At 44.1% G+C, this 26220-nt stretch overlaps 1 protein-coding gene across 1 annotated transcript in view; it reads left to right on the top strand.

Annotated features, from left to right (window-relative positions):
* The window catches only part of LOC118991989 (cytosolic carboxypeptidase 4-like), a 305722-nt gene that overhangs the window by 93025 nt on the left and 186477 nt on the right, over nucleotides 1-26220 (top strand). The window contains exons 4-5 of the mRNA XM_037053669.1: nucleotides 2008-2139; nucleotides 6134-6310. Of these exons, the coding sequence (XP_036909564.1) occupies nucleotides 2008-2139; nucleotides 6134-6310 (309 nt within the window). The remainder of the gene's footprint in view (nucleotides 1-2007; nucleotides 2140-6133; nucleotides 6311-26220) is intronic.

The raw sequence follows: 26220 nt of genomic DNA, 5'->3' as shown, positions 1-26220 counted from the left end.
GGAGCTCCCCTTGCGGCCTTCCCTGGTCAGCATTTGGCGTTGTCTGCCTCTGTGAGTTTATCAGTCCCGTGAGAGGCGGTGGCAGTACGTTGTGGTGTTTAAATTGTATTTCCTTGTTGTTAATGAGGTCAGGTCATCCATTTTCATTTGCTTGATAGCCATTTGGACATCCTCTTTTGTAAAATGTTGATTCCAGTTCTTTTGCCTATTTAAAAATTGGGTCATCTCACCCTGGCTAGTGTAGCTCAGTGGATTGAGCACAGGCCTGCGAACCAGAGGATCGCGGTTCGATTCCCAGTCAGGGCACATGCCTGGGTTGCAGGCTGGTTCCTTGCTGGCGAGCCTCCAGCAGGGGACGCATGAAAGGCAACCATACAGTAATGTTTCTCTCCCTCTCTCCTTACCCTCTAAAGATAAATAAATAAATAAAATCTTTTAAAAAAGGCCTTTCTTGTGCCACAAAATGTAATTTAAATCATACTGTATTAAATTAAGGCATAATTAAAAACATATTTTAAAAAATTGGGTCATCTCTCTGTTCTGTGTTGATGTATTTAGAAAGATGGGATTGGGTCGTGAGTTTGATCCTGTTCTTGGGATCAGCACTGGCCACTGGTAAATGGGGTGCTGGTAATGCGTGCCATACAATGACATCACAATTAATTAAGCAGCCATCCGTGGCTGGTTTTAATGAATTGTCAGCAGGGTAAGTGCCTCAGGCGCCTAGTGGCTACTACAACTGATCATTATGGCAGTAATGAGGACTATAAGCCCTTAGATTTTTTAATTCATTTGAGTGGTTACAGGAAGAAAATGACAAGATTAGATTTTCTTAAACTTTCAACTCAATGTGTTGTTTGAGAATGAAAAGACATCTGTGACAGTCATAAAATAATATCTGATTTCCTATAATCATAGGGCCTGGTATTGCTGAGAATCGATTACCCTGACAATCGCAGTGTCTCACAGGAATGTTAGGAACTGACTTGCAAATATTGAGATCTGGAACTTGGAATGGGGGTGTGTGATCGTGCCTAAGTGGAACTGACAATCTGGAACCCCTAGTTATTTGAGTCTCACTTAGCAGTGACACACTGTCTGGGGAGAGCAGACCTCCTCTGCTTAAATGCCCTATGACAAACTCACTTGGGCAAATGCCTTGAAAGAGGATGCTTTTTTTAAAGATTTGTCAGAACTACCCTATTTGCCCCCAGATCTCATAAGTAGGATCAAAGATAAGTGTGATCCTAGAAGATAAGTATACACTCTGACTCAGCAGGAAGTAGCTTGCACACCAAAGAAATTGCAAGACTTTGCTAATATATATCATCAGAACCTGAGCAGCTCATGTCGGAGTGAATTCTAGGCATGTTAAACTGTCAGTAAGGGCAGAACGTACCACTACACTTGGCTGGCTTCCTTAATGAGAGGAAATATTGTAAAGATTGAAAATGCATATTTCATATGCACTTTTAAAGTCATATAAAATGCTCATTAAAAAAAAAAGTTTGTGGCTCACCCTAACAGGTGTGGCTCAGTGGGTTGGGTGTCATCCTGCAAAGCGAAAGGTCACCGACTCACAGTTCCCAGTCACGGCACATGCCCGGGTGGCAGGTTTGGTCCCAGGTTGGGGCGTATACAAGAGGCGCCCAATCGATGTTTCTCTGTCATATCGATGTTTTTCATTTTCTCTTTCTCTCTCTCTCTCTCTCAAAGTAAATAAAATCTTTTTTAAGCTTTTGTTTCTATTTCCTCTTCTAGTTTTAACCCTGTCTTCTCCTTCCACAAGTGTCTTTCCTCACATCCTGTTCGATCCTACACCCCTTCCAATCTAACCCTTTCCCCAGTAATGTGATCCACCCAACTCTTACCGAAGTCGAGAATGATGCCACCGTCCTTGATTCTGCTTGGGGAACAGTACCTACCTGAGAAAGCTGACATTTTAAACTCCTGGGAAATCAATAGATGTGACCTGGATTGACCGTTTTCCTTGGTCGGCCTTTGCAGGTCTTCTGTGACTTCCACGGCCACTCCCAGAAGAAGAACGTATTCCTCTACGGCTGCAGCATCAAGGAAACCTTGTGGCAGGCAGAGTCCGCTGTGGGCGCGTCTGCTCTCCTGGAAGATGTCGGCTACAGGGTGAGTCTGAAGGGCCTATCCTGATGGAAAGAAAGAAAAAAAACGAAACTGTATGTGTGACATAGCAAATGTACACACTGTAGAGGATCCATGAATCAAGTTTGGCTTCTTGAAGTGGTTAAAAAAAATGATAACCCTTTAGTTAATCTCTGTCTAAGGAAAGAAAGGAGACACAAGTAGCCAAAATTAGGAATGAAAGGGGACATGACCTTCCAAAATATAAAAGAATACTCTTAACAATGTCTGTGCCAACAAATGGGCAGCTTCTGGAGAAGACACACATTGCCAGAAGGGACTCAAGAGGACCTGGTATCCAGTATAATCCATTGTTAGTATGATGAGTAAGTCATATCTGTAATTAAAATCCTCTCACAGACACAGTGCGACCAAATGACTTGGTGGATTCTGTCAAAATCATCAAGAAATAGCTAATACTGATTGTAAAGAAATTCTTTCAAAAAAGCATAGAAACACTTCCCAATTCATTTTCTGAGTCCTGAATTACTCTGATATTAAAGCCAGAAAAGGTATCACGAGAAAGTAAAGCCAATATCTCTCACAAACAGCTATCCAAAAATCCTTTACAAAGTATTAGCAAGTCAGCCCAGCAGTGTACAAAAATCATTACCCACTGTGACAGAGTGGGGTGTATGTCATGAATGTAAGATTATGTTAACATAAAAAATCAAATACTCTCCTGCTCCTTGTGAATAAACAAGTGGAAAAAACTACATCATTATCTCAGTAGATTACAAAAAGCATTTGACAAAGTTAAATAAATGTTCATTCAAAATAAAATCTCACAACAGACTAGGAACAGAAAGGGAATTCTTCACCCTGGACTTCAACATCTAGAAATGTCTCATGGACTGTTGTCCTGTAAGATCAGGAACGAGGCAAGAGTGCTTTTACCATTTCTGTTCATTTTGCTGGATGTTTTAGTTCAATAAGACACAAAAAATATTAAAGAGAGAAAGATGGGAGAAAAGCAGAACTGTCTTTATTCACAGGTGATATACTGTTTTATTTAGAACATTCGTAGTGATCTAGAAAATAAACTGCTAGGACTAATAAGCCAGTTTAGCAGGGTCAATATAAAAGTTGATTTCATTTGTGTACCAGCGATGAACAATCCAGAAATGAAATTAAGACCAAAAAATCTGTTTGCCATAATATTGAAAAGATTAAGTCAATTAGAAGTTAACAGAAAAATACACTGAAAACTATAAAAACGTAATCGGGGCGGGGGGGAGGGAATTTAAAGGGACCTAAATATGTGGAGAAATATACCAAGTTTGTGGGTTGGAAGACTAGATGTTTTAAAGGTGGTCATTCTTAGCGAATTTTTCCATAGATTGAATACAGTTTCTATCAAAATCTCAGCAGGCACTTTTGTTGATATTATGTGAAGAGGCAAAAGAATTAGAATTGCCAAAGAGATTTTACAAGAGAAGAATAAAGATTTACCATACGTGATTTTAATACTTACACGATTTCAAAACTATAACCACAGTTATCTTTTTTGAATATGGGAAGCCAGACAGGGCTGACAAGAGTCTGCAGAAAGCAGACGAGTTAAAAGGCCGTTCAGGCTTCTACAGGGTGCCTTGAAACCAGAAGTACCGAATCAGCATCCTCCCCCACCTGTTAAGGCCGCGCCTGATGCCGCTGCATCGGACAAGTGGGATTCGGTGTCCCTTGGGGTGCAGGAGATTCATTCTCGGGGCCTCGTTTGTGTCATGCCCTAGATATGCGTCCTCTTATTGACTCCTCGTAAGTACTCTCACAGGGAGGTGTGAATTCTCCCATTTTACAGGTGAGGGGCCCTATGGCCCAGGGAGGCCGAGGAGTTTCTTTGGAGTCATTCAGCAGGTACCTGGGGGGAACTAACTGGACTCTTGGCCCCGACCTGTCGGGCCCTGTGACCCCTGTCTTCAGATACGTGGTATTGAGTGTCTAGGCAGAGTCCTGGGTCACAGTGCCAGCCGTCTGCTCCTAAGCAGTCTTTAACAAGTGTTCTGAAGGTGCTTTTAGAAACTGAACAAGAGCCACAAGAAGAAGTGAGTTTTTCTTGGGATATGTGTGTAGTAATTACAAATACTAATATATCGGTGTTTGTCACATGGTATTTGTCTTTCTCTGACTAGCTTATTTCACTTAGTGCAATAGTATCCAGGTCCACCTGTGCTGTCACAAAGAAGCAGTATCTACGAATAGTTTATTTACGCCTATTAACCAGTCCCCTCGGGACCTGCATGTGCCTTCTCGGAGCAGTGTGGCTTCACATGCAGAGATTTCAGGTGAAAAAGGCAAAGACCTGCCCTCGTGGAGCATCTGGGCTGCAAGATAGAAAATAGACACGTAGTTACATGAACAGCAATTGAATGGGAGTTATGACGAGCATTTTGTAGGGGAGCCGGGGCAGTGGGATCACACGAAAGGGGACCAGCGTGGACAGAAGAAAGCAATGAGGAGGCCGCTGCAGAGACTCGGATGAGGGCGTGAGCATCTCATTCCCCTTGCTGAGATGACACTGTGGGCCTGGAGGGTGCGGGAACTTGGAGATCACAGTAAACTCTGGTAGTAATTATGTTAATGTGTACTTATCTGTCATACGTACTTCGTAGTATAATTAACCATTGCATTAATCTCGACATGGATATAATTAACAATTATATTAACCTTTATATTACTATAATTAACAATTATATTCATTTTTATATCGACATAATTAGCGTGTTTCTTTTAAGCATGAAGACAGGAAGGACCAGAAATATTAAGTAAGAGCTTTGCTCAATGTCCTAGAAATGAACAAAACTCCATTTATTTTTAAAAAAATGATTTCTTAATTTATATGGTCATCAATATGTTCTCTTCCTCTACCTTGTTCCTGCAGTTTGTCCAAAAATCTGAAGTTTTACTTTTTGTTATCTAACGCACATAACTTTATAATACGTGCTGGTTTGTGGAGAACGCTTCCTGTTACTGTCACAGGCATTTCACGCTGTCTCGGTGCAGGACTTGTGCCGACCCAAAGTCTTGGTGTGCAAACTCAGTCCTCGTCCCTGGGGGTCCGCTGGCCGCACCCCCTCTCTGTCATTCTGGGAGTGGCAAGGCTGTATAGATGCCTTTTTAAAAAATTGGTTTTAGAGAGAGGGAAGAGGGGAGAGAGAGGGAGGGGGAGAGAGAGAGAGGAAGAGAAACATTGATTCCTTGTTTCATTTATTTATGCATTCAGTGGTTGCTTCTTGCATGTGCCCTGACCAGGGATTGAACCTGAACACTTGGCCTGTTGGGGCGATGCTCTAACCAACTGAGCCGCCCAGCTAGGCCAGTTGCCTTCTAAATGGAGATTTAGTGGTCTTCCCTAAAGCTTTCTATCCTAGGGAGGAAAAAAAATGGTATATACGAATGCGAAGAGTAATGGATTTTTAGGAGTTTTATAACTGGTCCAGCTTGAGACGTACGGACCAGAGGATGAGACTGAAGCGCTCATTCTGGCAGTTACAGTCTCTCAGGAAGTAAGTGTTTCTGTTCAAGAGTCATCAAGAGCCCACATGACGGAGGTAAGTACACAGTTCTTAGTCTGGCCCTTGGAGCTCGAACACAGTGAGGCTGTAAACATAGGTCCCTGTGCAGTCTGTGGCTTCCCGCTGGGCCCAGGTCTGCCGTGTACGAGGCCGGACATATGTCTGAAGCATTTGTCCACAGCAATGCGGAAGGACAGAGCTGAAAGGTCATAGTGTCCGGAGTTGGCAAGGCCACTTGGTGGTGGTTTCTTTCTAGCCGTTTTAAGTCTCAGTGACCTCATCTTTAAAATGATTTTTAAAATGATATTCATGTCTTAGGGTTGATATCAGATTTGTGGTAGCGTACGTTAAGTGTCTGCTGCACTGAGATGCTTAATGAACGTTGAGCAGTCAGTTTTTGTGATGGCATATCCCCAGTCACCTGCAGCTTACGGTGATTTGATTTTTTTTGTTTTTAATTGCAGACTCTTCCCAAAATCCTTGATAAGCTAGCGCCAGCCTTCACAATGAGCAGCTGCAGCTTCGTCGTGGAGAAATCTCGAGCCTCTACTGCCCGGGTAGTGGTGTGGAGAGAGATGGGGGTGTCCAGAAGCTACACCATGGAGAGCAGCTACTGTGGCTGCAACCAGGGCCCCTACAAGGTAGGTGAGGCCTCGGGACACCCAGTCTTTCTGTCCAGCAGCATGTCACTCCAGTGGCGGGCAGGGGGCTCTCTGGCCCTGCTCTCTGATCTTGCAGAAGAACTAGTTCAGTGGCTGCCTTCACTGGCAGCGCTGTGTATGTTGATCCTGGGAGCAAATCAGGCATGCCTGCTGATTTTGTCTGTCAGTCATCTGCCTCTGCCAACAAGTGGCAGGGTGCCTCCTGCTGACATGCACCCCCCGCTTTTATGGAGATGCTCCCTGGTGCTGTTACATGCACGAGAACGTTTCACAACAAGTAGACTGACTAGTCCCCTGTGTGTCATGAAGGACGTCGGTCGGCATGTATATGTTGTCGATGTATCTAAGGACCGTGTTTCTGTCTTCTGTGTTCCTCTCAGTCGGCAGCTCTCTGCTACCTTCTATCCCCAGGGCGCAGAGAAGCCTGTGCGTGATGTGCCTCTCCCCAGCGTCTCCCCAAGATGAGTGGCTCTGGGAGGCGTGCACTAGTGTCGAGTGAGAGGGCTCGTGTAAATCACGTTCCTCCCCCAGCTCTGTGAACTGCACAGGCAGCAGCTGCTCCAGCCGCTGGGCCAGCTCCCCGGGAGGGGAGGGGAACGGGGGACCTGGTGCCAGTGCCAGCATGGCAGGCTTTTAAAAAATTTGTTAGGCAGACTGACAGGCTGCTCCTCGCTGACTTCCATTCAGCCCCCAAAATACCTGGAATTCACTCACCTCAGAGCTCATTGTGTTGGCTCTGATACTCGCCTGGAACAGCCAGGAAACTCTTGGCGCGGACGCAGCCCTGTGCTTGTGGAAATCTGTTCGCTATCAAAGGGCCTCAGGGAGCGACAGGCGATGAACACGGTCTGACTTTCCGCCCGGCTGAAGGGTGTTTTCGACCCAGTGCTACTGAACCGCCCATTTTGAGCCATTAGTTCTGTTGCATAGCCAGTTAGTCTAACCAGTTGCTTGAAAGATTTGCTTTTTATTAATTAACCATTGGACAGAATCATTCAGCTGTATTAATCCTTACTTACCCACATTAACATTGATACAGAATAAGAAGAGGGAGATCATTGGAGGGGCGTGGGATTGGGTGTCCGAAGACCTCACTCTCCAACCTCCCAGCAGGGCTGCAAGCTACTTACCTGTAGATGGGTCCCGTATCAAAGGCAGATACCAATAAAGATTCCTCTCCTCCGCACTGTACAGGGTTTTTGTAAAGACCAAAAGAGATGCATATATGAATATCCTTGGAGATCATATGATCAGGAATCTGTTTACTCTCTTGATATTTAAAGCCCATAGGATTGCAAAAAGAATAAGCCTGGAATATTGCATCTCTAAGACCTTAAGGCTATAGACTTGTGCCTCTCTAGCTGTATATATCTCTTGATGGAGAGGGACCAGCTACTTGTTTAAAAGACAGCTCCATGTGTCCATCACAGACTTACTGGACTGGTGACTTCATGGACTTTGTTCCTCCCAGTGCCAGTTCAGGTCCCAGTTTCTAGTCCCATAGGTATCAGTGCCATTCACAACAAATCAGCTGGAAACTCCAAGTCCTTTGCAGCTGTTGTTTGAAACCTAAGTGACTCACAGGGCTAGGCCCTCATCAACTCTCGTTCCACTGGCCATACGTAGTGGTGGTTGGAAAGGACAGAAACTGAACGAGTCTTGCCCAAGGGGACGGCTTCCTGATTTCAGCTCAGCATTTGCCCTGAGACGTTTTCTACGTGGAGAAGGAACTGGCTAAAGGAAGCCCTCCCGGTGCTAGACATTGTTCTGCTTTAACGGTCCCTTTCTGGGTATTAAACACCTCTGCAAATGGATTGGTTTTCTCCCTCCCTTTGGTTTTCTGTCCTTCCAAATGTGGTTGAGTGACTGAGCAGAACTGCAGAGAGTGAGCGGGAGAGAGGATGCTGAGTTTGGGGGGGCAATGCCCCCCAGGAAGGACGCTGGCCCAGAGTTGGGTGTTTTGGTGATTTTTGATTGAGGAATATAGTGACCTCGATGAGCTATAAAACAGTGTAGAAATTTCCATCCTGAACATATTGTAAATGGCTTTTGTACACGGAGAGGCTGACTCCCAGCTGAGTCCTGAGGTTATTATTGTAAGGTCATCTTTCCATCCTTTGTTTAGCATTACCATTTATTCCAAAGATGGAGGATACTTAAATATGCCCACGAGAGGCATTCCTTCCTTCCTTCATAAGAATATAAATATTTTTGCAGTTTGTCTGGTTAACATGGCTTTAAAGTCGTTCCAATCAGTTCTCCCCAGCACATGAAGTACCTGATTTGTTAGTATTGAAATGAAATATCATTCCTTACAGTGACATTTATGTTGGAACTACATTAAAGAACATAAGCTATTACCTTCAAATAATTATTATTAATATGATATTTTCTCTTCTATTTTCCAGTCTATAGTTGGCCATTTAAAAAAAATTCCTGCTTTTGTTTCTTTGGGATATAGTCTCTTTTGCTAGGTTATGTACTTACGGCCATAATTTATATTGAACGTGGAAGTCCCACCCACGGAGAGATTTACTGTGGCTATCAGAGACTGGTCTAAAGCTGTTGAGGTTGTTGAGGGAAAAAGCAAAAATGGAATGATGTATCCTTTGGGGGCCCACTTCTCAGAGGCGTCCAGCCTGTGTGGACAGCTGCGTGCTTCACACCGAGTCCTTGAGATCTGGGGTCACCTACACGGTGTGTTTGCGCATACAAAGGCATGTGACTGGGCCCCATGGGCTGTTTGTGGCTTCAGAGAGTAACGAGAGTAACTCCCACCCAAGAAGGCTGTTGACATGCTTTTTGGCAATGTTGCTCACTTGCGTGGCGGCTCCGTGGGGCTTAGTCTTAGAGGAAGGACACAAGGTGGGTGAGTCAGCTGGGGTTCAAATTCCCTGCCTGCAAGCTGCTCCCTTGCACTGGGTCCAGCAGCAATCCGTCTTCCCGCCACCAGCCTATTCCGGCCTCAGAACCGCTCCTGATCCTTCCAAATGTCTTCATTATGTCTAGATGAAACCCAACCTCTTCTCGTGACATGTAGGCCTTTTACAGTCTCCTCATTCGGTTTCTAATTTCCAGAACCTGGTTTAATTGAAAGTAGGTGTTAAAGATTTGTGATGACTGATGAGTGGGTGAATAAATAAGTGAGCAAAGGACAGAATGGGGGTTTCCAGGCAGTCCAGTGGGCGCCCTCTCAGCCTGTGAGTGACAGAAAAGGAGAATCATTGTGGTCCAAATGGGGTGGGAGCCGGTCTGAGTGGAGAGTTGAAGAAGGGTGGGGTTGGAAAACATGGGGTGGGGGCGAGGGTTACGCTTGAGATCACAGCACTGAGACCTTTCAGACGTGTCACTGTATATGTGATTTGGGAGCATCTGATGGATTCTTGCCCAGCGTGAGACGGTTCCAGCCCAGGTGCAGGATCTCATGTGGCCACACTCTAATAACGGATGGTGATTAGACGGAAAAGCTTCCACAGTACATGCCGGGCGGGGGTGCCACAGCCCACCTTCTAGATCCCTCTGCAGGGCCCAGGCACTCACTGCCCCTGCGTCTGTCACCAGAAATTGTTTGTCGCTGATGGAAGCTGGCTTGCCAGAGCTGTGGGTCCTCCATGAGAGCAGCCTTTGGCCAGTGGCTGGTCTTGGGGGAGGGGGATGCAAAGGCTTGGCCTCTTAGCCTCAGTTGGACAAACTCCAAAAGGCTATTCAGTTCGCCAGCTCTTTCTTTATAGAGTCAGTTGGCTGGGGCTGGTGTTGCAATTGCATTGTGATTCAACTTCTTCCTCTGCCCAATTCTCTCCTCGCCACTCACAGTGTTGCAACAAGCACACCCTAAAAATCCTTCTTCAAAACAACGTGTGGCAGTATTTAAATAGGCCTAGATTAGAGAATATGAATTATGCAACCAAGCACTTAAGCTATTGAAGATGGTTGGATGAATTTTACAGAAGAAATGAACTCATCTGAGCTGGGCTTTCAAGGCCCCAGCATTGTCTCCTTCACACTCTACTCCTCACAGACTGTTCAGGGAATGAAGCCCCGCAGAGGACTAGAGAATGGAGCTGGGTGCAGGGCCTCTTACCCTGCTGCTGGGGTCCAGAAGGGAGGCAGGGTGAACTGTGTCCTGTTGCTGCCCCCTCAGATGACCACAGACTAGGGTTCTGAAACATCAGTTTATTCTCTCCCAGTTCTGGAAGCCAGAAGTCCAGAATCAGGGTGTTAGCAATGCTGTGTTCTCTCTAAAGGCTCGATGGGAGATCAGTTTCGTGCCTTTCTCTTGGTTTGTGGAATTAGTGGTGTTCCTTGGCTTGTAGACGTATCCCCGCAGTCTCTCCCTGTGTTGTCCACGGCCTTGTCCACTGTGTGCCTCTGCTTCTGTACCTCCTCCCCTGTGCTCCCTGCTCCTCCTAAGAACACAGTGGATGTAGGCCCAGCCAACTCCATGTCCAGAGGGGCATGATCTTCACTACGTCTGCAAAGACCCTGTTGCCAAAGAAGGTCACATTCCGAGGTGCTGGAAAGGACGTGTGTTTTGGGGATACACCATACAGCCTAGTACATTGGGTCAAGCAAGAAGGTATGGAATGTTTAGACCTAGGAACCAAAAGGAGCTTTGTATTTCTGTCTTCATATCACCATGTCAAGAAGCCCTAAACAAACAGACCTTGCTCTCTGTTTAGCTCATTCATGATCAAGGAAATGAAATTTTTGAGATTTTCTTAGGACATCTGTGCTTTTCAGGTCATCAGCTTTATATTTTAAAAACTGTTCAATATCCCAGTGAGAGTTTAAAGATTTTTGTGTATGTTTGTTTGTTTATAACTTCTAGGGTACCCTTAGGTCAAGGTTTCTTAAATTGCCTGTAGAACAAAAGAGTCTGGGAATAGATATAATTATATACAAGAGTGTGCCTATATGAACACTTTCTGGGGGGAGGATCTGTTGTTCTTAAGATATTCTTGCAGGGATGGGAGACCTCCCTCAAGATTAAGGGCATATGCTTTTGTTTATCGAATCCAAGTTTCCCCGAGGGCCCTCCACGGCTCTCCAGTTTCTACTCTTAAATCAGCTCTAGAAGTGCCTGGCTTGACTTGGTGAAAATCAAATAGAGTCTGTAAGCCACCGACTGCTTATCAGTTAGCACAGGAATGATGGTGCATCTCATTAAGTGTGGACAGGTGTGACTTCAGTCCAAATCACCTGTGATTAGCTGAGACACTAACACTGCAGGACGCTGCTTCTCACCCCCGGTGTTTAGACAGAGAGCTGTATCAATGTCGCCAGGGATTCCTCAGGGGTGGACTCTCAGGCCACTGTGTCAGAATCCACATTTGGACAAGATCCACACCTGATCCTCGACCCCAGGAAAGATCGACAAGCACTGATTTAGAGTAACCTGATGCACTGGGTGGTGAGAACCAATTAGGGGTCATGAAAGGGAAGTTGGGAGCTCCGGCTTCTCTGGAAGGGCGAAGACATTGTTCCCAGAATGTCTTTGAGCTACAAGGAGATGTTGAATTGCAGTGTGTTGTAACTTCTTTTTTTTTTTAGTTGATTGATTTCAGAGAGAGAGAGGACGTGCGGGGGAGAGAGAGAGAGAGAGACATTGATTTGTTGTTGCACTCATTTGTGCATTCACTGGTTGCTTCTTGTATGTGCTCTGACCAAGGATTGACCCAGCAACCATGGCATATTGGGGTGATGCTCTAACCAACCAAGCTCCCTGGCCAGGGCCTGATTTGTGCCAACATTTTAATGCTCAATGAGCTTCTTGAGGTTTTTTCCCCCCTTACTTCCATATTCTTCAACCAACTTCTCTTTTCCAGGGTTTAGAAAAGAGGACAATTTTCCGAATGCCTGTTTTTCCATCCAAATGCCACTTCATTTCCTTGTAGATGCAAGCGTGAAATCTGCATATTAATCCGTCATTTTTGTATGGACCACTGTCTGAGCATATTGTCTGTATTTCAGGGCAATACCCTTTCCTTTCTTATTGTGATTCAACAAGTTTTGGGGTTTTTTGGGGGTTTTTTTAGCTTCTTTTTTATATTATTTCAAAGCATATTATGAACCCCATATTAGCTCACTGCAGGCTGAATGAGGTGCTGCAACATTGTCCTCCTCCTGTAATGTCTGTCAGCATTATGATAGAATATAAAAAGCAACTCAGTAAAAACCAAGAGGCAAAGATGCTTACAAGGCTGCCAGCAGCAGCCTTTCCTGGGATGGCTAAAGCTCTGGAACTATGGATTTTAAATGCCCTTGTAGAAGGTGGTTCCTTGTATCAAAAGTAATCCAATGAGCCTCAAATGGCCTCTGGTTCTTAAAAAAAATTGGCTTCAGAGGACCCAGAAGGAAGAGATGGCTTATGTGTGTGAATCTTACTCTCCCCGTGTGATCAGGGTAAGTGCAATAAGCAAGCTACCCAAGAAGAAGAGACGTGAAACCAAAGAAAGGACTGATCTAACCCATGGCTTTCTATAGTCGCAGTAAGGGAAAAGGCCTGGCCAAACGGGAGAGAAAGGTCTTTGATTCCTGGTGCGCGACTTCGTTGCTTGGAGTAGCGTCCTCTGACCAACTTGTGGAGAAGAGCAGGGGCCCGGGTATGAAAGAGTTAAGGGGGGGGGGGACTTCTTTCCCTTTGAAATGAAATAGACCCCACACCACAGCACCCTCCTTGACTGTGAGCAGCAGGCGACAGTTCCATTCCTCCAGCCAAGTTTTTAATATTCTCTGCCATGTCTGCACTCCAGTGGAGAAGCTGCAACGATTTCGGGTTTTAAAAACCAGGCAGGAATTCTTTTTATATGGCCCTGCTCCCTGAATGCAAATGAGAAGAAAGTACTTTGGAATACTTTGAACCCTGTTGTTAGAAGGCAGGCATTGGATATTTTTACATAAATTTATAATTGTTTTATTAACTAGTTAACACGTTTATTTTAGGGGATCTACTTTGTCTGAAGCTGAAGTTGGTGGCAGAAACCTAAAAACACTTAGCGCAGTCCAGGCACGGGGTCGATTTATCTTCATTCGCCATTCATTTTTTCTTTCATTCATCATTCAATAAACACTTTTTAAAAAATCTGGGCCACATGCTAGGTGCCAAGAATATGACAGAGAGTGGAACTGACAGCTCCCGACTCTCCCTGAGTTTATAGTTCAGCCAGAAGGGTCGTTAATTAAGCAGTAACAGCAGAGCGATATGAAAGCAGCCGGGTGCTGAAAAAGAATGCAGACGTGGTCATTTAGGCCCTCACCAAGTGTCGGGTGAGTAGACAGTGAATGATCCACACATTGTTTCGTGTGTGTACGTGTGAAATTGGGGAAGTAGAAGAGGATTATTTGAATGTAGGGTAGGGTTAGGGAGTCCTTGATTTTTCTTTCCTTCATCTTGGTTTCCCCTCATGCTACTTTTGTCTCTCTCCTATTTCTCAGTCTCCCGTGGATTCCCACCCTGGGAGTACCTGTTGGGCTGCTTCCAGGTGTGCCGGCCCCTCGTGCCCATTTTCCCACATGCCCTCCTTAGGAGTACACTGAAATGCACGTCCCCTGTTTCTGTGGAGCTCCACGTTAACTGCACCTCTGAGCTTGTAGTTAACTACCCTTCCCGGAAGGCAAACATGGAATCAGAGGGCTCCCATGTATTTCACAATCCTTCTTAGACTGGTAATGACTAATGAAATGTATAAACGAGTAATCCTGCTTATTTTATGACATTTTATTTATTAAAACAATGAAAGTCACAGTCATAGACTACCTTCTCCCTTTTTGCATAGTGGTTGATAATTCACAAAGCACTTTCACATACTTTGTTGCCTCAGGCGAGTCGGCACATCGCCACAGGCCCAGTGGGGGAAGGGAAAGTGGGAGATGAGGAAATCAAGCCAGGGACGAGATGGAGATCGAGGCAGTGTGTCACGTGACTATGCAGGTTCAAGCGGTCAGGTAGGCTTGCTGGTTTTGTGAGCTGTGTCTGGGCAGGCTGCCTGTGGAGCCATTGCTTGGAGAAGCCGTTGAGAGGGAGGAAGGAGAAATTACCTGCCTGCTGTATACAGTGCCCTTCCTCTTTCCCATTAGTCAAAGGGTGTCCCTAGGGAGAGAGACTCACGTGCACAGCCACTCACCCAAGTCCAGCAATGGTGGGAGGAGCCAGAAATTCAAGGCTGCCCTGGCTCTGTGGAAGCAGCAGGGAAAGAAGTCCTCCTGGACATGCACCTGGTCAGCCCCAGCCTCGGAACCATGGGGCCCAGCAGAACTGGGGGCACCTGGTGCAAAGCCTTTGGGGGGCAGATGTCTCCAGGGACTGATGTCACCTGAGGTGCCTAAGATATGTTCTATTCAATTTCAAAGAAAATCTTTTAACATTTTTAATTATAAATGATATAGCACAAACTAATAATATTTAACAAAACTTCTGAACCTAAAGGTCCACTTCTAGAAATTTAATTCCAAAAGTACACAAAGATATATGCAAAAGGATGTCGCTGCTTGTTAATTAATGAAAGAGTAGAAACCACCTTAATCCCCATTGCTAGGGGATTGGTAAGATTAACAGTTGTCTGTCTGAGCAACGGACGACCCACGAGGAGGAAGCCAATTATGCTCATGTGGCCTTTAGCACTTCTGTAAGTTAGTTCTGTCATTTATCCACTGTATTCTGGGTCAGTGATTTATTCTTTTTAACCTTTAGTATAGTCCTCAGAACCAGAGGGGTAATGACTGCACCCTTCTTGGCGTGTTTGTGTGTAAAGCATTAAGTATAGCGTCTGACACCTCATCAGCACCAGCAACATCCTGTTATCTCTTAATTCTGGCGATACCCAGCCTGGTGATGTGGAGACCGAGGTGGAAAACGACCTACGTGGCATTCTGAATGCTTGACAACTGGTCCTACGTGGTGGGATTAGAATGCAAGCTGTGTTCTAGTTAGAACCCTCTGTTCCTTAATTACGCCACATTGCCGCGCGTTGATGGAGTTTTCAGGTGTCGCCGAGCTGGGACAAGCAGTTATCGTGTTACATGGCAAATTTGTGTCTGCAAAGATCTTAGCAAAATGTAATCTTGGGCAAGAAAATCCAAAGAGGAACTTAATAAGGGTAATCGGGGAATGCTGCATTTGATTAAAACCAAAAAGAAATCACTCAAGTACAAGGTTCATAAAAAATATTTAGGGGTTTGTACTTACTGGTAATGTAATATGATTAAAATGTGAGCCACGGCTGTTAAAATGTGAATGTGATATTGGATTACATGAAAATTATCTTAATGCTTAGAATGAGAGAAAGCTGGTGTTTCTGCTTTTTCCAACTCATTCTAATTGTGCTAAGAGAGATTCGTTTCCTTCAGTAATGTGACTTGATTTCTGGGCACTGGTGGGAGAATTGCAGTCGACATATGGACTGGTCAGACGGAATGAGCCTGTTTGCTATAAGCAGGATGGAGTTTGTTTTCAAAGATACTAGGTGTCCATCAGGATGATTTAAAGAGGGAAGGAATGGGGTCATTTCTGTCTCCTAAGAGCTGCAATGGGCCTGGCGGCAGGGAGACCAGGCAGAGGCTGTTGGCAATTGTCCTCGGTTGGAAGAAGGCAGAGGTTTCGGAAGCAGATAGGAAAGATGGTTCAAGAGATTTTCAGGGGGTGGGATTGACCAGAGCTGATGAGGGACTGGACAAGGGAGTGAGGGATGGCTCCCAGCTTTCTGGACTGGATTCAGGACTGGAAATACTGTAAGAAGAGAAATCATCTTGCAGGCGTGTGTTACAGAGAAAAGATGAACATATGCCTGGGGAAGTGAGGCAGAGGCAGGGAAACGACTTCTTTGGATGTGAAGGAAGGAACCATAGAAGCAGAGTTTGGCTTGGTAGATCAATCCTGTGGCCAATTTCCCTCTGTGAAGTGCTTGATTTTGTGATCAGACCATTAATAGAGGGAATGTGAAATTGCTGCATTAACCTTATGAGGGACTTGCTAACGATATAGTCATTACTGCTTCGAGACAAATGACCTTATCCTCTTTCTAGTCTCATTTAAATTATAATGCTTGTTCTTCTATGCACTCCAAAATCCTTATTATAGGTTTCCTTATTGCTACTAACTTCCTAATGCAAATCTGTACATTTGGTATTATTTTGATTGAAGAACGGGGAGCTTGGGTCAAACTTGGTTCTTTCACACACACCCACGAGATGATTTCTCACATTTTCTATCTTATGTGCAGCTATATCTATCTCTCTATTTATATGCAAATACTGTATAGATATAGGCACATATAAATATGTATATGTTTTTTCCCTAACCATAATACAGAAAAGTTCGGGGGAAAAAAACACAAAAAGCTGTGTATCCCATAAGTGTGTGGGCCTGTGTCTACTACTGCTTTGTCATTTTGATGTGTCTCTGTAGACTTTGGTGGGAGGTACGCTTTTTATGGACCTGCCAATCAGTGCATATGTTTCTGGACTATTCATTTTTAAAATAATGTGGTATTATAAGAATTTCCCACATCTCTCTGAAGACTTCATGTGTCTAACAATTGCATTTTTTCCAACACTGCTTTTATTGCAGTACAATTTTCTTGAAAATTTAGAACTTTAAGTACATTTACTTTTACAATTATAAGTAGAGTTTACTGAAAATTGTTAAAATTTAGGTTGCTTCTCAACTTTTTGCTGTTTTATGCAACCCTAGGGATAATACCTTCATGTATAAACATTTTCCAACCCATCATCAATATTTCCAGTTAATAGGTTAGAATCCCAGAGGGGGGTTGCTAGATCAAAGTGTTTTTTTTTTTTTTTTAAAAAAAACATGATAGTACTTAATATTAGAAAAATAGCATTCACCAACTGAAAGCCTGGAGTGGTCTTGACCCCTGGCTCCTGGTCAGTGTGAGAAGTTGTTTTCTACCTGAACTTTTTAATTGAACCGTACACAGGATGGGGTAAAAGTAGGTTTTTAAAATTTAAAAATTAAAAATAATACAAGAGTAAACTCTCTGTTTCACCTACTCGCAACTGTAAACCGACTTTCAGCCCACCCTGTATACAGCACATTGGAACTGAGTGATGGGCAACTAAGGATGGGAAGGAATGCAGAAGAGAAAGGGCGTAGGCACTGAATTACTTTAAATATTTTTCTCGATTTTTGTTTTCTCTTAATTTTAATAAGATTCGTTTTACTTTTCCCCCCCAGATAAGCTAATAACAGCAAGACAAAGTGGCAACATAGCTTGTAGGTTTTCCGATTCATATACACTATCATAGATAGCAATTCGTGGGCATGCCAATTTATTTTTCAGCTTTTGTGAAATGATATCCTAAAAGGGGCCATTGAGGCAGCAGCCATCAGGTTGACTTCCAAGTTGGATCGCCAATTCATCATCCATTTGAAATTTCATCGATGGCTGTCAGTTGTTGCCAACAACCATTGCAAACCAATTTTTGTGTTCTCACGCTCCTCGGATGCTCCTCGATTACCCACAAATGGGTTGAGAACAGCTGTTCGTGATCAACCCCAAAATATAACCTAGAAATAAAATCTGTCTGTCCCCACGATCTCCCTGATGGCAATACTTCCTCACAAGCTCAACAGCCCAGAAATAAAACCATTTGTAAAGATTTCCAAGGAAGGCGATAAAATGGGAACCAACAGTCTTCTTTTCCTCATCAAGGGCACGAGATGTGAGTTTGAACTTGTGCTGTGAGGTTCTTAGGCAATGATTGTGGGCATATTTTGGCATTAAAGACAGGAAAGGGATTCCTGAAGTAAGGATGGTCTCTCTGGCTCAGACCTTGTCAGCCTCAGCACTGTCCACACTTAGGGCTGGATGGTCCTTTGTTGAGGGGACTGCCCTGTGCATTGTAGGATGTGTGGCAGTACCCTGGTCTCTACTCATTAGATGCCAGTAATACCTCCCTATGGTCGTGACATCCAGGAACCTATGCAGACATTGCCAGCTGTCCCCTTGTGGGGCAGAACCACCCATCACTGAGAACCATTACTTTCCTAGAGGTTTAGTGTCCCGGTCCCTTACCCGAGTCCCATTTCCTTATCTGCGATCAGCCCTAGGTACCCACTGGTCTTGTTTTTGTCACATAATTTATGCTTGTCATTGCTGGAACTTCATGTAACTGGATTCATAAAGCATGTGCTCCTGTTCCTGCTTTATTTACTCAGTGCAATGCTTTTGAAATTCTTCTTCTTGTGTGACATTGATTGATTTTTGAATGACAAACCAACCTTGCGTTGCTGGGAGAAACTATATTTGCTTATGATTTATTTTATTTTTTCATGCTTCTAGAGTCATTTTGAAAATATTTATTAAAGATTTGTGCATCAATACTTTTAGGTATATATATATTTAAAATTTATTTCTCATATTGTCTTCATTAAATTTTGCACACATGGTAATAATGTTGGTCTCATAAAAATGAGGTAGAAAGTGTTATTTCTTCCAATATTTCATTAAATAACTTGGAGAATATTGGTATTACTCATTCCCCAAATATTTGATAGAATTCACCAATGACATATTGGCCTGGAATTTTCTTGGTTGTAATGCTTTTTTATAACAATGTAAAGCTTTTGGTACTCTCCAGTATCTTCAAATATCTATTTTTTAAAATTTATTCTAACATTCAAATTTATAATCTGGTGGCAGGTACATAGTATGATGCATTACCAGAAATATAACAAAGGAGAATCTAATTTTTAAAATAACAATACATTGGAATATATTTCTACATCAGTAAATACATGAGTATCGTCAAGTATTTCATTCTATGCACGCATAGCAACTTATTTACCTGATTTCTCCACTTTTACACTAACACTTATTTTCTTTAAACTTCTCTGTGGATCCCTCTATGCCTTCCCCAGACCCACTTCCAATGCCAAGTGTAGTAATCCGCTCCACACTGCTAACTCCCACAGTAAGCTCTGAGCCCCTGAATGACTGGACCCATCAGCAGCATTTGGCTCAACTGACCACTGTCCCCTTGAAATGCCTTCTTCAGTTGGTTTTCAGGACCCCACCCTCCTGGGCTTTCCTTTCCTCTTTGGTTGCTACTCTTTGATGTCTCTTGCTGGTTCTGCTTCCTCTACCTGAACTTAAGGAACCTAAGGTAGATGTTGAGTAACCTCAGGCTCTGTTTTTGGTTATTCTCTCCCTATACCCTCCATGATCATGACCAGTCCCATTAGTCACCTGCCATCTCTGTGACTGTTGCACATTTATACCTGGAGCTCAGACCTTCTAACTCCAGAAGTCGAACAGCATCTCCAACTCACCGTGAGCTGCACTGAACTCTCCACCCCCGATCCCCCGCCGTGGCCTTTCTAATTTCAGTTGATGTCAACTTCATCTTCCTGGTTATCCAGTCCAGAATACTTGGATTCGATTGGGGACTCTTTATTTCTTACGTACGATGGAAATCCAAATCCACCTGGCTTTACTCACCTAATAAATCCAGAATTGTATCACTTTTCATGGTGTCATTGCCTGGCAGCTGTAACCAGCCATCATTTTCTTCACCTCTTCCACCCCCATGTGAGTCTGTGTCACCATCATCTCTTTCTTGGGTTGCTACAAAAATCTCTCCACTTTAAAGCTCTTCTGACATTTGTCATAGGATCTTTTAAAAGCCGAAGTCCAATTGTGTCATCCTTCTACTCAAAGCACTGCAGTGTTCCCCCAACGTCAAGTAATTTCCAATTCCCTTACAAGAGTGTACAGGTCCCTATGTGCTCTGCTCCCTGGTGCATCTCCTCCTCTTTCACAGTTCCAGTGGAAGGACTGTGGTTTCCCGACGTTCCTCGGGGGTCCCTGGAAGTCCCCCTGGAGGTCCCTCTGGAGGTTCCCTGGGGGTCCTTGGGGGTCCCATCCTAGGGCTTTGCCCTAACCACTCCCTCTTTCCCTCCAGGTCTACACGGCTGACTAATGCCTTCAAGTCATCACCCAACTCTGACTCTTACTTTCCTGATGCATTTTGCCTTGACCTCCCTATTCAAATCTTTGAATGCCTACACCTCCCCCTCAGAGTTCGCAGTGCCACTTACTCAGCTGTCCTGGTCTCCATTTCACTCAGCACCTTCTAATATTGTGAAAAATTACTTATTTATTCTATGTATTATTTATTGTCTGTAATCCTGTTAAAATTTAATCTTCTCAAGAGCAGAGATCTTTGTCTGTTAGGTTCACTAATATATCGTGCACCTAAAACAAACTGACACATAGTAGATATATAATTAATTCACATTGAGTGGTTGATTTAGGCAGACTGTTCCCATTTTCCAGAATAAGACAGATCTATCTATCATGTGTCCTTCCATCCATCATCTGCTTGTCTATATCTGTATCTATATCCCTGTATCTCTAGATGTACTATTTTTCATCTGTTTGTGTTGGGGCATTCACTCTATGTTAGGCACAGACAGGCACAGGGAAAATAGAGAGAAATACACTGCGACTTGCTGGAGCTGCTCACACCATCTTGCTAAAACTGGTTATTAAATATTCAGGAGCTTTACAAGCCCATTGTTAAACCAGAGAGAGCTTGAAATTGGCCACAGTCAGAGTGTTTGCCCATAGAAATTCGAATCTGTTTTGATTCATGGCTTTTCTCATCATCCCCCAACCTCAGCGGCAGTGTACTGTGGGAAGTGGACAACTCACCTCCTACCATCATGGTTCCTAAGTCCAGGGTTTCGTAGAACTCAGCATCATGCCTACAATGGACTGGTGGTTTGTGTAAATAAATGAGGAATATCCACAGGAGGGCCAAGAGGCTATTTATTCAGAGCTAGATTGGCGGACAGAGCTCAGCCACATCACTTGGGCTTGGCAGAGACTCAGAGGCCGTTCAGAAGCTTTACAGTGAAAACAGTGTGAAGGCTTCAGGTTGGAGGTTGTCGGTGTGAAGAAAGTGGGTAGGTAAGTGGAAGTGGGATGGTTTGTGGGATGGGCTGGGGAGAATGGCTGGCCGTGTCTAGTTTGTCCTGAGTCAGGTGGGAGAAAAGAGCAGCAACCAGGAAATGGGCCATTGCTGACGCAGCTGCAGGGCTGCAGAGCAGGGGGTTGCCTTTCTGGGCTTCTGACGTGGATCAGGGTTCTACTCTCAGACCAATCTGACAGTCACCCGGTTGCGTGTTCAGTCTCTCAAGCCTTTGTTTTGGTTATTCTCTTGCTTGGGAGAGGTTGACCGACTCAAGGAAGGCTACAGTTCCACTTCTCAGGGACTGTCATCACAGTAACTGCATTATGAGAGCTTCTGGACCATTTTGTTCTTGTATCGTTGTGGTGACCCTCTTTAACGAGAGTGCATTTGTGCAGAAGCATTTAAAACTCTGGGTAGGATGCAAGGGACCAACGTTATTGCCATTGTGACAAGCCTCCTGTGAGGTGCTGGGACCCAAGAACCCCCAGTGCCAAGAATTCCAATCCCAGAGGCTAGGGGGAATCACCCTTGTACATCTAAGTAGCCTTGATGCCAAGTACAGCCTGTTCTTCCTCACCTGTGTGAACCAAGTATCGGTTCACAAAAAAAGAATTAGCAATGACCGAGGAGCCATCATGACCAGCTCGCAAGGATGGTAGAGCAGCATGTCTGTATTCCGCTGTTCACAGTGATGAGTGAGACCATCCGTATTCCATCTAGGGCAGACAGAGTATCCCTAACGACTTCTGCCAGGGTTAGTGATAAGGTTTTTACAGTTTTTATTCCTGTGTGTATGCCTCCCATGGTTTGCAGCACTGCTCTGGCTGTTTTCATAAACAATGGGTCCATTTAAAGCACCATAGCATCTAGACTGAGAGTATTATTTTGAGATGATTTATTGAGACATGTTCATAGTATTTAAACATAAAAAGTCAACTTGGATTGTGTTGCTCGTTAGGCAGCAGAACCATGGCTCATTGTCGAATATCAGTGCAAGGATGTGTCCCGGTTAAGCAGGACTGTGCAGATGGAACCGGCTGCCTCGGGAACAGAGTGGGCTTCTCGCTCCCGCACGTTTTCAGACAGCCATTCGCATTGCAGGAATGTCTTCGGGGTGGCGTCTAACGGTCTGCCTTTGAATGGGAGATTGAAATAGATTAACTTTAATGTTTCTTTCAGTGCTAAGAGTCTATGACTCCGAATGCTTCTTGAGGGATGCTGATTAATGACTAACGGCTGTAGGAAAAGGAAAATGACTTATTTTAGAGTAATAATTTAAAGGAGATGGAGATTGGCTTAACACGGAACTGACTTTTTGCTTAGTCTCTGAGCCTGAGTTATAAAGGGAAATTTACTAGCCTTATGCTGTTTCATCTGCCGTACAGAGTATGTTATAGTCATATGTTCTTCCCCTAATAGTTTGGTGTATTTTCTCTTTAAAGATTATGTGAATTGTGTAATTGAAGATGTTTCCATCTTTATTTTAGTCTGGCGTAAAACCCAGGGGCAAACTTGCAGTTGGGCATTTTAACGGTGAAGGTTCAGATTGCCTCTGTGTTGGTGCTCTTTTGTCCCCTGGTCTCCGTCCCCTATTCCAAATAACATTGTCTTGACTCTTTATTTTTATTTGGAATTTACTTTTATTATGTGTTCTTGTGAGGACCTCAGATCCTTTGTGAAGAGCTGGGAAATGGATGAATGGATGGATAAGTGGATGTATGTACCATGACTGGCAAGTTGGTGCTCCTTTGGGGAGGTGAGAGTAAGTAGTGATGTGGCGTGTTGTTCCCTGACAACCTAGGAAGCTGCCAGTCTCTGTCACCGCAAGCCATGTCCCCCATTGTCCAGCAGCCAAGTGTCATTTTTTCTTCAGACAGGCTCCCATTTGAACAGTGGGGATAAGCCATGGGTTCCAGATGGTTAATAGCAAGTTGGTTAACAGTGTGTCCTGGCATTGGTTTTGCATATTGCTTGTCGTTAGTGTCCGGCGGGTGCTAGATAAGTATGAGGAGGTACTTCCTGCAACATAAGTCACAATTTGAAAGTAAAGCTCAGAAGAATACCACCTATTTTTGAAGAGCCATACTGCGGGTCCCACGATGATGCGCTCGGTTCTAACATCTTTGTTAGATTGAACTCTGCATTTTTGCTGTAGTAGTAAAAAGTGATGGCTTCCCTCTAGTTGTTACTGGTCTGAGCATGTCTGGAAGGCTGTGTTCAGTTCTGGGTCATGTCCTTGGGGAAGGACACCAAAACACTGAAGTGGGTTCAGAGGAAGCCAGCAAATCGGCGAGGGGTTTGGAAAGCACGTCATTTATCATCTCAGGACCTGTGTAAGTGAAAAGTGATTACTGAAACCTGATATGGCCTCTTCTTTCACATATGGACTTGACCTTGTCCATTGTCCACTCAAATCTGGATGTGGAAGAAGCCTTCCAGAAACATAAATACACCCACACCTGTGATGTACAATTCGTTTTGCCAAAACGCACTTCATGAAGGGCCCCAAAGGTTCTAAAAGATGTGGTAAAAGGTCTCTCTGATGTGGTTTCTGCAACTGCTCTGGGTCCCTAACTGTCAGGGCCCCTCTGTACTCACCCACTAGACTGTGCTCTGGGGCAAGCCCTCCCCTGGCAGCACTGGACCGCCTTCCTGCTGTCACTCAGCCGGATTTTTGTGTTGCTGCTGCAGGCGCCTTTGTGGGTGGATTGGGAGCACTGTCTGTGCCCAGGAGCCAGTGCCTAGGACAGGGCACTGACTCCAATACTCCTGCCCTCACCCCCAAAGCAACCCTGGGGCCTGCTGTCATCACTGAGCACTGTCATAATGAGAAAATGTGAAAGAGACAGATCGAGCTGACTTGCGTAGTCCCAAGGAATTGTGTCCACAGCTCACACCTTCTGGACGCCCCTGTCGCAGAGCAAGGGGCAGCGGACGCCAAGGTCATCAGGACCGAAACAGAGGAAGGAACCTCTGATAGGGCTCCCGGTAGGTGCTGACAGCCTCCGAGGGCTCAGAGCCAGCCTACCTTCGTTTGTGATTCCTGCAGCTTCTCCTTTTGTGATCCTCCGCTGCCTGTCAAAATACCCCGGGATCGGTGGTAACTGAAACCATTCCTTCCCCACTGAGTACTTACGTTAACTTTCCTCCAGACCAAGTGGAACAGACTGGCGCGAAGGCCCATTCGTCAGAGGAGATGGTGGGGGCAGTAAGGGTACTAGGCCTGTCCCTGGCACTGTGCGGTGATATGAGGGGTGTGTAGGTTTGATTAAGGATGAGCCTCTTCTGTAGACAGCCCACGCTCAGCCGAGGATGATCAGCTCCTTATTCACCAGGTATTGTGAAAGTAGCTGGGCAATGCATTATTTGATTTCTTTAATAAAAAGGTATATTAACCTTTTAATATGCTGTAATAACACAATTAATGTGCATTTCTTTAAATCTGCATTTTTTAAATTAGAATTAAAAGCTGGAAAACATGAAGCACACTGGGCAAAAATTTGTCTGTAAACTCAAGCCTCAATCTTGCTTTAGTTGAGCACAAGTGGATAATTAATGCAGTGAATGAATAAATGAATTTCATTTTTCCAAATGAAATGTCTCTTCTCTGGAAAAAAACATAATCAAGGTTCTTTCTGTCTGTAGAAGGATAGACAAATTTCTGCCCAGCTAATTAAGAAGGAGACATAAATGGCATACATTTGGAACAAAAGGAGAGAAAGGGAAGTACTTTCACTGGCATTTCAAACAGAATCACCGGTAATAATGTATTTCAGTTAATAGCAGTTTGAATTTTCCAGAGTCTTCTACATTTACCATATTGTGTTATTGTGAGGTGATTTGAGCAAGTTGTCATTATTATTCCATTCTGTAAAGAAAGACATGGAGACAGGCAGGGTACAAAATGCCCTTCGAATCACACAACTGACTAATAGATGGGCTGGAGCCAGGACCCGGGCCTCTGGGCTCGACCACGTGCTCCTTCCACCGGGATCACCTGGCCACTCAGGGGCGAGAATGCTCTCCATCCAGTTTAAGCCACCAGTAGCTACCGCATTTTGCTGTGTGTAATATGCACCCAAGTTTTGGGCCCAAACTTTCAGGGAAAAAAAAGGCAAACGTTCATTTTAATTGTTAAGTTTAATTATTTATTTATATATATTTAGAAACAAAATCGATGATCATATTCCAGGGTATTATTTTGTATATGGACATTGTTATTGCTTTCTAGAGTTACACTGTTAACACATATACATAAATTTAAAAAATTGAAAACTTTTATATAGATACAGAATTTTTAGTATCACCCATGTATAATGCACATCCTTATTTTTTCCTCAAAAATGTGGGCAAAAAGTGTGCATTGTAAGGCACAAAAATGGTAATTGTGTCTGAATCCTTTCTTCCTTCCCTCCCTTCCATTTTCTCTCTTCATTCTTTCTCTCTCCTCCCCTCCCTTTCTTGATTTGTTTTTCCTTCTTGGTAATGCTGTGGCCTTAGTTAATGTTAGTTATCTTATTGTCCGAGGAACCCCTTAGGGCTCATCTGAACTTTCCATCCCTCAGGCTTTAAATTCTAAATAAATAAACAAATGTGTTTGGCTTTGAATAACCAACCAATTCCCAAGCCCACACTTAAAAACGGTAACCCTGAGCTCTGCATTCTTCACTGATCCCGGGAGTATGGGGGAAGTTGGGTTGGTATAAAAATAACTCCTTCATGGCATTGTTCTGAGGATTAAATGCCATGGAAGTGCTTAGCACAGCTCCTGGAGCGGTGTGAGATGGAAATACTCAACCAACGGTAGCTGTCCTGGCCTGGGGGTGGTATGCTCACCCAGCAGCAGTGCAGTTGACATTTTCTTTAAAAAAAAAAAGGCAAAAATTCATCTGCATTTGAAGCAAGGGCAGTGATGGCACTGCCTATACAGCAGTGACTTGAGATGAAGTTGTGTC

The sequence above is a fragment of the Sturnira hondurensis genome, unplaced genomic scaffold (genome assembly GCF_014824575.4).
Source record: "Sturnira hondurensis isolate 20B ecotype Veracruz unplaced genomic scaffold, ASM1482457v3 Scaffold0007865, whole genome shotgun sequence".
Lineage (NCBI taxonomy): Eukaryota > Metazoa > Chordata > Mammalia > Chiroptera > Phyllostomidae > Sturnira > Sturnira hondurensis.
Note: the sequence above shows the minus strand (reverse complement) of the source record. Positions and strands in the feature narration are given on the sequence as shown.